At 39.0% G+C, this 13,056-nt stretch overlaps 1 protein-coding gene across 1 annotated transcript in view; it reads right to left on the reverse strand.

The window, feature by feature from the left end:
• LOC133497966 (CUB and sushi domain-containing protein 1-like) overlaps positions 1-13,056 on the reverse strand; it is a 521,981-nt gene that overhangs the window by 122,230 nt on the left and 386,695 nt on the right. Inside the window, exons 23-27 of the mRNA XM_061814268.1 lie at positions 10,359-10,475; positions 9,333-9,548; positions 8,937-9,125; positions 6,246-6,415; positions 1,831-1,987 (exon numbers count right to left, since the gene is read on the reverse strand). Of these exons, the coding sequence (XP_061670252.1) occupies positions 1,831-1,987; positions 6,246-6,415; positions 8,937-9,125; positions 9,333-9,548; positions 10,359-10,475 (849 nt within the window). The remainder of the gene's footprint in view (positions 1-1,830; positions 1,988-6,245; positions 6,416-8,936; positions 9,126-9,332; positions 9,549-10,358; positions 10,476-13,056) is intronic.

Genomic DNA, 13,056 nt, shown 5'->3' on the forward strand with positions numbered 1-13,056 from the left:
AATGTATCAAGGGAATGGCTAAAAAGTCAAAACACTAGGTTTTTCAGTGACAACTACCACATTTTGAGAGAAATCAGGCAGAGTGGTGTAGGGCTCGGTTACGCTCTTAAGTTGCAAACACATTAATGTATCTAGCCGAGATCATTACGCCATAATTTTATTGTAACTGGTATTACTTTTTCCAGAGCGACTGTATATGTATATACTGACGCTATTAAAAATACATAAAATGTGCAAAAGGTACGTACATGTTTGTCAAAAATCGTTATCATCTTTGTTATAAAATTGATTCTGTAATCACAAAATGGAGTCTCTGCATTTAACTCAACACAATAGTGCACTACTAGAGCAAAGAGGTGCCGGTGGAGAAGAAACGCCTTGCTCCAGAGCACTATGGGTGCCCTATTCATTACTATTTAGCCTACACTGCACGTGTCTTGACTAATGCTCAACGAGGATTAGTGAGACTGTTTTATCATTTTTCTAAATAATGCAATTGTTTTCCAAGTAGTCGCAGTGGCTAAAAAACAACCAAAAAAAAAAACCAAACAGCTGGTCCTGGCCTCTTCATATGTGGTCTTTAAACTCATTAAATATGGGAAGAATTAAATTTTTTCGCCAGCTCACTACTCTTGCACTTCAAGCTAAATTATCAGATCAACATACATTTCTTGGAAATCTGAGCAAAATTAGTATTTTGCTGACTGTGAAAGACTATTCAAGATATTTGTAGTACATGACGTTTTTCTACTGTAACGGTAAAATTAATTATTTGACCAAGGAAGCTTACCCAATAACTAATCCTCTACTCCCCAATGTTTATGGGAGGAAAAAGAAGATCAAAACAAATACAATCATTGTACAATTTTTCAGTAACAACAATTACAGTGAAATGCTATATTTTGAAGCTACATGTATATCTAGTACACAGCAAGAAAAAGTGTGTTCATCTCTCGAAATCATCTGGAGGTTTTGCACAAATTTGTCATAAAATACAAGGTGATGTTCATCAAAGTGACAAAAAGAAAACAGTTTTCTTAAACTTATACCCCGCACACAATTACCAGTATATTTTTTTACTGAACAGCTGGGTGAAAAAAAAATGCAAACCATTAGACTTAAATACAAGCAGAACCTCTCTTGACAACAATGAAGTAAACCAAACACCTTTTGTCACTGCAGAGTAGACCAGCATACCGGAGGAAAACAGGACTATTCTTTTTCATAAAAAGAGTTTCAGCACACTAACATCTTTGGAATATCTGACATGGATTGTGACCAGTTCAGGGTGCAGTCTGCATTTCGCCCCAAGTTAGGTGGGATAGGTTTTTGTACTCCCAGAACCCTTGTGAGGATAAGCCTTGTTGAAAATTGATGGATGGAATTGAACTCCAGTTGGTGCCACAACATCTAAATTAGGGTCAGGTAGTCAGGCCCCTGACTCAGCCAATCCAAAAGCTGCATTTTCTTAGGTTCAAGCCATTCTGTTTTTGGACCATCTGATTGTTGGGTCATGTATTTTCTGTTGGGGTTCAAATTCCAGGCAAAAATGTTTAAGACAAAACATCCATTTTCTATACCGCTTATTCTTACTAGAGTTGTGGATATGTTAGGGCCTATCACAGCTAACTGGGGGGCGGGAGGTGGGGTACACCCTGAACTGGTTGGCACCCAGAATACATACAAACAAAGAAGATTATTATTAGCATGGCTGACAATGGAAAATGTTTCTGGAAAAGATAAAACTAAAATCTGGTGGGATTTTTTTTAAATCAGGCACAGATTTGATGACCATGATACCGTCAGACCTTAAAGGACTTTTTAACTTACTTGTGTATGTGAGGTGAAAGCCTTGATTAGTTCCGGAGGCGTTGCTGTTAAACTCCAGCCACAAGTGATTGGAGGTACTATTGATGACACGACCCATCATAGATTCCCAGGTGAAATTCCCAAGGAGACGAGACGAACTGTTCTCACCATCATACACCTGTCAATCATAACAGATGATAATCAGGGTGACTCAGTGGATGACTCAGGTCAAATTGTGGAGCACAGAGGCTAAAGCAAACATTATGAAGTAGCATTTAGTTATTTACTTAAACAAAATAATTTTATGGTTCAGCATACCAAGAGATTTTGGACATTTCCACGGTCTCGACTTTGTGGGAACACCTTCCAATTTCAACATGACTATGCACCAGTGCACAAAGCAAGGTCCATAAAGACACAGATGAGTTTTGTGGAGATGACTTTGACTGGCCTGGCTTACACAAGAGTCCTCTCTTCAATCTTATCGAACACTTTTGAGGTCTATTAGATCAGAGACTGACAAATTCTCTCATAAACAGACTCCAAAACCTTGTTAAAAGCCTTTCAAGAAGAGTTGAAACTATCATAGTAGCACAGGCTGAAGTGACATCATATTGAAGCCTATGCATTAAGAAGGTGTACATTAAATTCATGACTCAAGGCAGATGAGAAAATGTGTATTTGAAGATCAGTACCTTTTAATGTCACAATTGTGAAGTACTTTGCGTTAAAAAACGTTTTTTAGTTAATATTCTATATAATAAATATATTTTACTGATTTGTCATAAACTGCCAAAAATAGACGGGCCGAAATCCAAATGTAATGTGCTTTGGCGAAGGACAATATAATGTTGTGACATGAGGTAAGAGATCATGTCACCATTTGTGTAAAAATGAAAATATTAAAACAATTGGCGGAAATCAATCAATGTAGCAAAATGTGCTCAAACTGCGTTTCCTTATTCCTCACTACCAACACCATCCCATTTCCTGTCACTAGCTCCTAATTTTCCTCCTCTCTCTCACACCCAGTGCTTGTGTAAAACTCAGTATGGTTAATGAAAATCCCTGCAGCTCATAAATCATCATGTCACCATCAGCCACCCTATTCCCTCTCTGACAGACCCCTTTCTCATACAACAATTCCAGCACTTGGTTTCTGTCTTAATCTTCCTTTTTGACCCCAGGGTCGGAGTATTGGAACAAATTTTGTCAAACACATAATGATGTCTTAACAGTATTAGTGCAAAAAAGTAGCATTGTAATGCTCAGTTCATTTCGAAATAAATATTTGTTCTAAAGCTTGTAAAATAATCAAATAATTGTTTCAATTTTCACCCAAAGCCTGAACTCCTTCAGAATGCTTAAGCATGCTACATTGTCTCTAAAACCAATCAACTTGGAAGCAGGAACTTTTCAAGCCTTACAACTGTCCAAAGTTCATGATCAAAGTAAATGAATTACAATCAAACTGTAAATTGAGAGCTTTGGCAACTGGTTGAAAGATGGACACTCCACTAATCTACCTGTCTATATACATTATACAATATTGAAACCTAATTTGAGTACAAGGGCTGATGGTCTGTGCTCACTTAAAAGCTGACATTACGATTCGCATGATGGCTCAGTAACAATTTCTAAATGAACATATCCAGCATCAATGTAGTCCTGTTGTACACCTAACAGTAGTAGTCCTCATCTTTATTGGACAACATTTGGGTACAATATTTTCTTACAGTTCCTGCAATGGGATCGCTAAAGTGCAAATTCAGGCTGACTTACAATTAAAAATCCATTCATCTTTGAACACTCATCTGAGGATGGGTCACAGGGGCAGCAGCTGAAACAGGGAAGCTTAGAATTCTCTCTCCCCAGCTACTTCATCCAGTTCTCCCCTGTCAGCCGGGAGATGTAGTCTCTCCAGTGTGTCCTCGGTCGTCCCCCGGGGGTTATTTCCACTGGCTCGTGGCAATGAGTATGCCCACACCTGTACGGAGTCTCTCACTGTGGGTAACTCTCGAATGGAAGGGAGTCCAACCCATCTCGAGAAGACTCGTACTAGAGCCCAAGCTGTATGTGGAGGTGAAGCCGACTATGTCTATTCAGAATTTCTTGAGCTCGCAACACCTCACCCTCCTTCGCTTCCAGAGAGGTGACATTTCACGTCCCAGAATCCAGCTTCTGGACCCAGGGACTGAACCATAAAGGATGCCCACTTTGGCTGCTGCCCTGCTCACGCCATTCAGCTCAAGCAGCAGCCAACCCCCTTGCCTCCTTCCAGAGGTGGTGAGCCAACCGTATGGCTAACCCACGTTGCCTTGTTGGGGGTGTGCTTGGCTATGCCACACCAGATGCTCACAATCGACATTCAAAAGAGTACAAAATGCACCTTGAAAAGCAAACGGTGATAGTCAACATCCATACATATAGTGGGGACGGGGCATTTTCAGACCCCCATTAATATTTTCCCTCTGTTATATTGCAGCCATTTGTTATAATCATTTAAGTTATTTTTCCTCATTAATGAACACACAGCACTCCATATTCACAGAAAAAAAACAAGTGATATTTTTGCCAATTTATTAAAAAAAAAAACACTACGTATTCAGACCTTTGCTCTGACATTCATGTATGAAACCAGGTTGCTGTCCTTTCTTCTGATCATTCTTAACTAACTTTTAGCACATCTCTGTATTACCTTGTGCTGTTATTTTGACAGGGGAACCATTGATTTAATTCCATTGTTTGCACTCAACTCCAACTACCACTGTTACACTACTACTCAACCACTTTTACTCTCAAAAGCACAGTGACACTATGAGCTGCCTTGAACAGAAGTTGCTAATATTATTTGATGTACATTGTATAAGATGTATAAAAAAATAATATCACAATCTGAGACTATTTTGGCATTGATCAGAGCTGTTTTTTATCATGTTTGCCATCCTGGTGTCACCTCGCGAAACAGGATTGCTTCTTTTGTATTGCTCATCCCAATGGGAACGTTTCCATTTTTTTCCCCCCTCCAGTCACGTTAAGCCTCTTTTAAAGTCAGTCAGAACCCTACTAATACAATCTAACCACAGACAGGCTCAGTCAATGCTTGGGGGCTAAAAGTGATAATACACTCTAACCACATACTGGCTTAACTATGGCCTGAGGCCTAATACTGCTCAGAAAAGTTGTGAATAGAAACAGTTTAAGATAGTGTCAGTCAGAAACTGTTGTGCGACTATTAAAGTAGCTCATATGAAAAACAGATGGATGGGCTGTTCTTAACACACACACACACACACACACCACACACACACACACACACTGGTGACTGTGATAGAAGACGTGAAGATTGTACACCTAGAGAGGATTTGACATTTTCTCAGGAAAAGAAATGGTGGTAAGTGCAGGAATTGTAATAGGGTGGAATGAAAAGTGGATACGAGTGTCACTAAGTGCTGAACTTCTGGCTCAGTGACTTTTCTTGATTAACCAGTTTTTATTGAAATATGAATTGAAAAATAAATGGCTCTGTGTTGCGGTGGTAAGATTATCGCTGAGACATAGGGATAAAAGGATCCTGAGATAACCCTCCAGCTCTCCAATAACAGAAGATAATGTGCTTTGGGTCAACAGGGAAACAATCAATCCTTTTGTGCCGTTGCTTCCTATGTGTTCATTCAGCTTTTGTGGCGATTGCAACAGGAGCACAATAAGTGTTAATTGAAACACGGATAATACATCCCAGTAGGTGTGTTGATGCTTTTTGTGCAAGCATGTTAACATATACAAAAAGAGGGTGAACCTTGTGGACTCAGCTTGGCCAATAATTTGGCAAAACCAAATATCGTGGACTATTTCAGTGAAACATTAAAAAAATTGATATGCAGCACTTTTTGACAATTTCATCACAAATTGCGTGCGTTATTTGGCTGTTGTTAGTCATTAGGATCATGAAAAATACAAACCCCAATTTAAATGAAGTTGAGGTGTTGTGTAAAACCAAAGTAATTAATACAATGACTAATAAATCATTTCAAATTATATTTAAATAAATACTCTACAAAGACACTATTTGTTGATCAAACTGATAAACTTTGCTTTTTTTGCCAAAATATTCATTCATAAATGAGATACGTGTGTATTATTAATTAAGCCCATGTTTTCAAAATGAACTCTTTACAGAACACTGAATTAAACAATGTCTTATTTTTACAACAAAAAGATTGTTGTGGATATCTACATTTTCATGCATTTACTGTTCTTGTTCTTTAAAGAGGAACATCACTCTAAGTCAAACATGTACAGTAATTGTTTTTAATTCACTTAAAGTAATGACCATCTATGTCAGAGTCTGCGTTCAGGCATTTATTTTCTGTGCGTGTGATGAATGTATTTGAACAAACCGTGCAAATAAAGCACAGTACAAGTAAGTAAAGTACCTTGAGGTAGTCTCCATCCTGCAGAGAGAAGCTCTCAGCTTTCAGCCTGATTCCTTTTCCCTTCTCTGTGGTCACGCGGTAGATGCATTCGTGATTGTTGTCATAGTTGGAAGGGAAGTTCGGGGAGACAAGAACACCTTCTGGTCCCAGAGACGTGGCTCCACACTCAGCTGAAGCAACATAATAAAGGCAGGGACAGGCAGGCACACCGCGGATCGAAATTAGTGCAATTTTAGCGTATTATCTCTAAGCAGTCACATATCCGGTTTGGGTTTCTGTGTTGCGTGACAAGGGGTGACAGGGGAGAGGGAAAACATTGCTTAATGATAACATCAACACAGCCTACATGACAATGCTGATGAGAATCAACTAACCACAATAACTATTTAAAAATGTATGTATGCATGTAAAAGGAAATCTACATGAGAAATAATAATAAATAGAAGGACAATCAAATTTTCTCCAATACAATAGCTGTGGGTGGCACGGTGCCGCAGCTGGTAAAGTGTTGGCCTCACAGTTCTGAGGACCCAGGTTCGATCCCGGACCCACCTGTGTGGTGTGGACTTCACAGGTTCTGCCTGTGCCTGCGTGGGTTCCTCACACATCCCAAAAACATGCAACATCAATCGGACACTCTAAATTGCCCCTCGGTGTGATTGTGACTGGCTGTTTGTCTTGGTGTGCCCTGCGATTGGCTGGCAACCAGTTCAGTGTGTACCTAACCCTCCTGACCCTTGACAGCTAGGATGGGCTCGAGCACTCCCCGCGACCCTCGTGAGGATAAGCAGCAAAGAAAATGGATGGATGGACAATAGCTGTGTAAAAATGTTGTAGTACATTTATTACTTAATTGACACTGTCAGGCAATATAGAACATCCATCCATCCGTTTTTTTAGCCCCTTGTCCTCACAAGGGTCGCGGGGAGTGCTGGAGCCTATCCCAGCTGTCAAGGGGCAGGAGGCGAGGTATACCCTGAACTGGTTGCCAGCCAATCGCAGGGCACATGGGGACAGACAACAGTCGCACTCGCAGTCATACCTAAGGGCAATTTAGAGGGTCCAATTAATGTTGCATGTTTTGCAATATAGAACAATAGGTATATTTTTGTTTAACGTATTTAACTGCAATGCAGTTCTACAAAGCCGCGAACCACAATAACATAGACTTGGACTTCTTTTCTCACAGAAGTGAACCTTATTTTCTTTGTGAAGGCAGATTGGTGCTCATCCTACACAGGTGTACCTAATGGTGCGTCCGGGGAGAAGGGAGAAAATAGATTTTTTCAGGTGCATGACTTATCTTTACATAGTGTGCAGATACAGTTTTATAATAAAAGGAGTAAGTAAGTCACCTAATCTTTGAGAACCATTTGAACAGGGAGAAAGACAATTGTAAAAATCATGACATAAAACTGTGAAGGCCAAGGCAACATAGTACGCTATATATTTCGGGATAAAAATGTCATGGTCATAAATTGTAAATACTAGCTGATATCCAAGGACAGTATATTGTAGACCCAACAGTGCTGCAATTGGTGGGAAACATTATTGCGCAAACAAAAATCAAACAAAAAAAAAACCCCAGAAGATATGACAGACGGAAGGAATGAGGTGGAAATAGGTAAACAAGATGCTTTTAAAAAATATGCATGGATAAATTAGATGGGAGAGAACGGGAGTGACTTGAGTTTCATAATGCTCTAATGATCTCCCTAAGGAGAGTCTGTTGCAAGGCAGGAGAGCTAAAGTGAGGACATTTATAAAGTGGTTGAACCCAGTCAAGTCCCCGGGGTCTCCTCCAAAAGTATTGGAACAGCGAGGCCGATTCCTTTATGTTAAGTAAAACAATTGTGTCTGGCATCAAACGATAATGAAGAGAAAGGAAATCGACACTTCATCTTTTACTCCCAGTTGAAAATCTTGAGCCTGTGCTCACATGGCATCCCCAAAATATTTGGATTCTTATTTTGTAATGTTTTTGCGATAGTTTGGTGTTGGTGGTGTACTCACTTCAGTCTCCTCTTCAGCAGGTAAAACACATACTCTCTAAGGTTTAAATCTGTAGGCTGAGTTATCCAGATTGATTTTCCATCTGCCCATAGACACCTTTCTGCTTTAAACATTGCTTAGAATGACCTCAAATTGTAAATGTAATGTCCAGGTCAATCCCAAATTTTTAACTGACCATAAAACAAACAGAACTATTTATTGTTTGTATAATAAAAGTCGTTGGACAACCTTGGGGAACCAAATATACCATTCATTCATGCTCAAGTACTTCTGCTTACAGTCATTCATTTTTACACGTGGAATTCAAAAATGTTGGGGAATTGACCTCACTGTTCCATTATGCTTAGGGGTGAGTGCATTAAAAAAGTCAACACTCAGTTTAATGCTGTCTAACATTACCCGCCCCCTAACACAACACTGACTAATCAAAAATGTTTACAAATTTCACAAGTAGTACATTCAACAGCCTACCAGGAAATGAATACATGCTGAAATTATGGAAGCTTACAATTAATCACACTGTGGATTCTTTCAAACTGACATAAAAGAAAAAAATGAAACCAAGCTGTTTTTTGCCACATACAGTAAAACACAATGTGGTTTTTGAAAGCTGTGCTCGGATAAATTTAGTTTTGATATGTCATAAATTGGTGTGTCCGATATACACTTTTGTCTCACCTATACATCTGGGCAGCGTGTTGCTCCACACTCGCCTGCCTCCACCCAGACAGGTAATCTTACTGTCCCCGTCGAGTCGGTAACCGTTGAAACAAGAAAAGGCAAGCGAGTCACCAACTTGGAATCGGAATCCTGTGCGTCTGCTGAAAGCCGGAACACCCGGATCCTCACAAGGTTCCAAATCGTATTCTACGGATTGAGAAGACATCAGGCAAAGACATCAATTACTACATTTTTTTAAATAATTAAATACAAATATGAATGACTGGAGGGTCTATCTTAGCCTCCACTCTGCATCATATTCGGTATTCGTTCAACCTTTCTTTTTTGGACAATTTTACATGATATCAGGCTTACAAATTATTACAATCAAGAATCTGAAACGTGTTGTCTTACCTGAGAACGTAATATTAAAACCCTCGTAACTCATGGAGAAATCTGATATGAATCGTAGTTGAGCGCTGAAATTCCCAAAGAGCCCCGCCTTGACACTGGGGGGCAGCACGGAGCCAGTAAGTCGGGCAACTGGAACCAGGAAATTTTCATCCTCTGTGATGGACAGGTAGTCATGGTTCTCCTCCAAATGGAAAGTATGGAAGACCAGGTGAACTCCTGGGAAAGACACGGTTAGATGGAGGGAGTGACGGGCAGGTTGCGAATGATTGCATGAAGAATGGACAGCCCCAACAAGGCAACGTGGGTTAGCCATCCGGTGGGCTCATCACCTATGGAAGGAGCCAAGGGGGGTTGGCTGCTGTTTGAGCTGAATGACGTGGACAATCACAAAATAGATCGATAGGCGCAAGAAGAAGCTCTCGGAAACATTTTGGAGAAAATAAAACTAGAATACATGAACGCATGTAAAATGCAAACATTTACAAATACTTGACAAGAGAATAATGTGCTTTCATGCGAAACAGATGCTAATTTAGAACAGTTAGGATTTGTAGGGTTAGGGCATATTATTTTCGCAATATTTAATACAACAAAGCTTGCCAACTCACCTAAAACATGCTTTACTCATTCTAGCGGAATGCGTTTCATGTATAACCCTATTGGGAATTCTGTTCACAACATTATACAGTATTTCTTGAACATCAGGTAGTGTATCACGTACGCAAGCACTAATAAAAAAACATCAATATCAAATAAAAACACACCATGTAATCTAATAACATTGCATCTGTTTAATTATGTGAGCTGTTTCCATTTCTAGGATACTGTAGGCAAGGACTAGCGAATCCCATTAGAGTGCTGGAGCATAAAGTCTTCAAAAGAACAGACTCTGTGGACTCAACTCATGTTTTTAAAAAAAGACAATTAAACTGTTACAATTTTAGTAAAACTACATGAGTGCATGAAGGCTCATTTTTCTCTCAAACAAATCACAATAAAATTAAGAATGCCAATTTGTTCTCTTACCTTTACCATGAGACACCTCGATGGTCCAGGTGCAGTTCAGAGAATTGGGGTAGAAGTCAGGAAATCCCGGCGAAAGAATTGTGCCCATTTTCCCATAGACATAGCCTCCGCAGAGAGCTACAGAGAAAAAAATATCATTTTTAAAAGCTCAAGAATTATGGTTATATATTTTAAGTGCCATCAGGTTGGGATTTAATGAAAGAGTTCCCAGAAGAAAATTTCCACTTGCTGCACGGCTGCAAAGTTAAATAGATTTTTTTTCTTTTTTTTTTTACATACACAAAATGTATTATTGTTGGATCTTTACGAACTGAGCTCTGTGATGTTGTTATGATCACGCAAAGACCTTAAAATCCAAGCAGCAAAAATGAGAAGAATTGTAAATGACAGAAATGTAGACTGTTAAATCGAGCACCTATTCAGAATCAGAGTACACAATATTCTTTAACTGAATGTATTCTTAATGAGCTCTGAGGTACCTTTTTAGTAGCGTCGTTATGCCTTTCGGGCTCTTCAGATAACAATGATTCTTTGTCTCTCATTTTTCATTGAAATTCCATTCTGTTGAAGTGCATCAAGATACAAACTCACTGCAGACAATAAAGTAAATAATGATTTTTTTTTTTTTTTTTTCCCCCCACTAATCGAGCTGATGTACACTGGAAAGGATTGGAAAATAATATTACTCTTTTAAATGAAGATGATGTGTGCAGTGAATGGTTTGTGAAATCCCTTGTGGCTTATTTTTAATAAAGGACAACACCTTGGAGCCATTATCTTGTCCATGCACGGAGAGCCGCTGTTTCCCCCCCGCTGATCCCTTTGTTTATCCAGTTTTGCTACTATCTCCACCCTTGTCATATTTCAATATAGCTGAGTTGAGTTGCAATGAGTCGTCAGATCTCTTTTCGCTCGTTTCCCAACGAGCAGTGATAAACCGCTGTCATGTTCGTCACTTTTCCGTCGAGATTCCGCTCAAACTAGGACATCGTCTGACTAAATGACCCCTGTTGAAAGAAACATTTGTGTGCAGACATTATCTGCCGACTTTGAAAGCGCATACTTAAGGGTTATGAATGATATCAGCGAAAGAGGATATGAGTAGAGGAGATGACTTGTTGATGTATATATATGAAGAAAAGCGTGTAGTTTGGCGAGGTAAATAATAAACAATGGAGTGGAAGATGTGCCTTTTTTTCCCAAAACAAGGAAAACAAATACGTCAGTTCATACGTATCCCAAATTTTATATTTCTATTCAGATGTAATGTTCAGATAATACACCTTGATGGCATTTCCTTTGTGAATAAATGTGGCTATTAGGTTATACACTTAGTGGACATATTTTCCACTATGTATGATCCATGCCACTTGGAAATAGTAAATGAGAAAAAAAATGTATATTAGAAACACCTCATTCGCATAAATACATTATAGTCACAACTTTCTGACAGTATTAATCCAACAGAGCAATACTACTGTGTATTTGTAATAAATGAATGTTTGGTACAGTTCAGCTTTTCAGTAGCGTGGACGTTCGTGATCACACAGTGAGAGTCTTGATTTGGCCCGGTTTTGCTAGTGGGGGTGACTCATGTCGGAGGCCGAAGCACATCGCGAGGTGAGGTTTAAGCCATGCCTAAACAATCATGAAAAGGGAAATGGTGCTGTAGGAAATTACGCAGAACTCAGTCTTTGTACGTTTTAGCGATCATCCAACATGTATAATGTAAATTGCTGAATTTACTTTACAGGGTCTTTGTTGACATACATTTAGGTTTGTCCAGAAACAGCAACAGCTTATTTAGTAGCACTAGCTAGCAACACGTTCTTGGCAGCTATACATGTAAAATGTGTTTTTCTGTGTATTAAAGGTATTTACTATCTAGACAAGAAAGGGTAGGAAAATGAGAAATGAAGACGAAAAGCACAATTTTGGAATTATGTGAATGAATTAAACATTATTTTGTTCAGCTCATTTTCACTACAAAACCATATTGTTGTGGTCTATTTACATAATGTGATATATATAGTGTTAAAAAAAAGAGGAGAATGATGAGCACATTTGCAAGTGCAATAATTTGGTATTGTTCTGCTTGTTTGTGATAAAACAGCGCTATTACTGCATCTGTCCAACAGAATCATATTGCAGTAAGAAGCATGATTATCTTAACGTTTCAGAAGTCACTGTTCTTTTATACTCCAATAACTCAATTACATTTTTCTTCAGTAGCTTGTCTTTCAGAAGCTCCACCAAAACTTGGCATTTTATTGTAGTTTAGCTAGCTGCATTTATCTGGTGAGAGGCCTCCGTTCAGTTAAACCACATTTATTGCAGAATAGCTCATAGTTCAGCTCACGCCATTTTCCAAGTAGCTGCCCCTACACTGGCTCTTGTATTGGCTTTCATTAAATTATGCATGTATACCTAATAAAGTGTCTTCTATCTCTAAATGGGATTATTGTGTAATTTGAATCTGCTGCTTGGAGTATAGCTCAGGGAGACAGATTTCATTTCCTTCTTTGCAATCTATTTCTCAGTGGGCTTGGCAATTTATTCACCAATGGTTCATTGCAGAGTTGTGACATTCTGTTGTATCACAGCACCTTAGCCAAATGAAGAGGCAACGATGAAAAAAAAAACACCTATAAAATGAAATAATAATATAGCGAGGTGTCTATTACAGTTAATGGAGCAT

This window comes from Syngnathoides biaculeatus, chromosome 3 (genome assembly GCF_019802595.1).
Source record: "Syngnathoides biaculeatus isolate LvHL_M chromosome 3, ASM1980259v1, whole genome shotgun sequence".
NCBI lineage: Eukaryota > Metazoa > Chordata > Actinopteri > Syngnathiformes > Syngnathidae > Syngnathoides > Syngnathoides biaculeatus.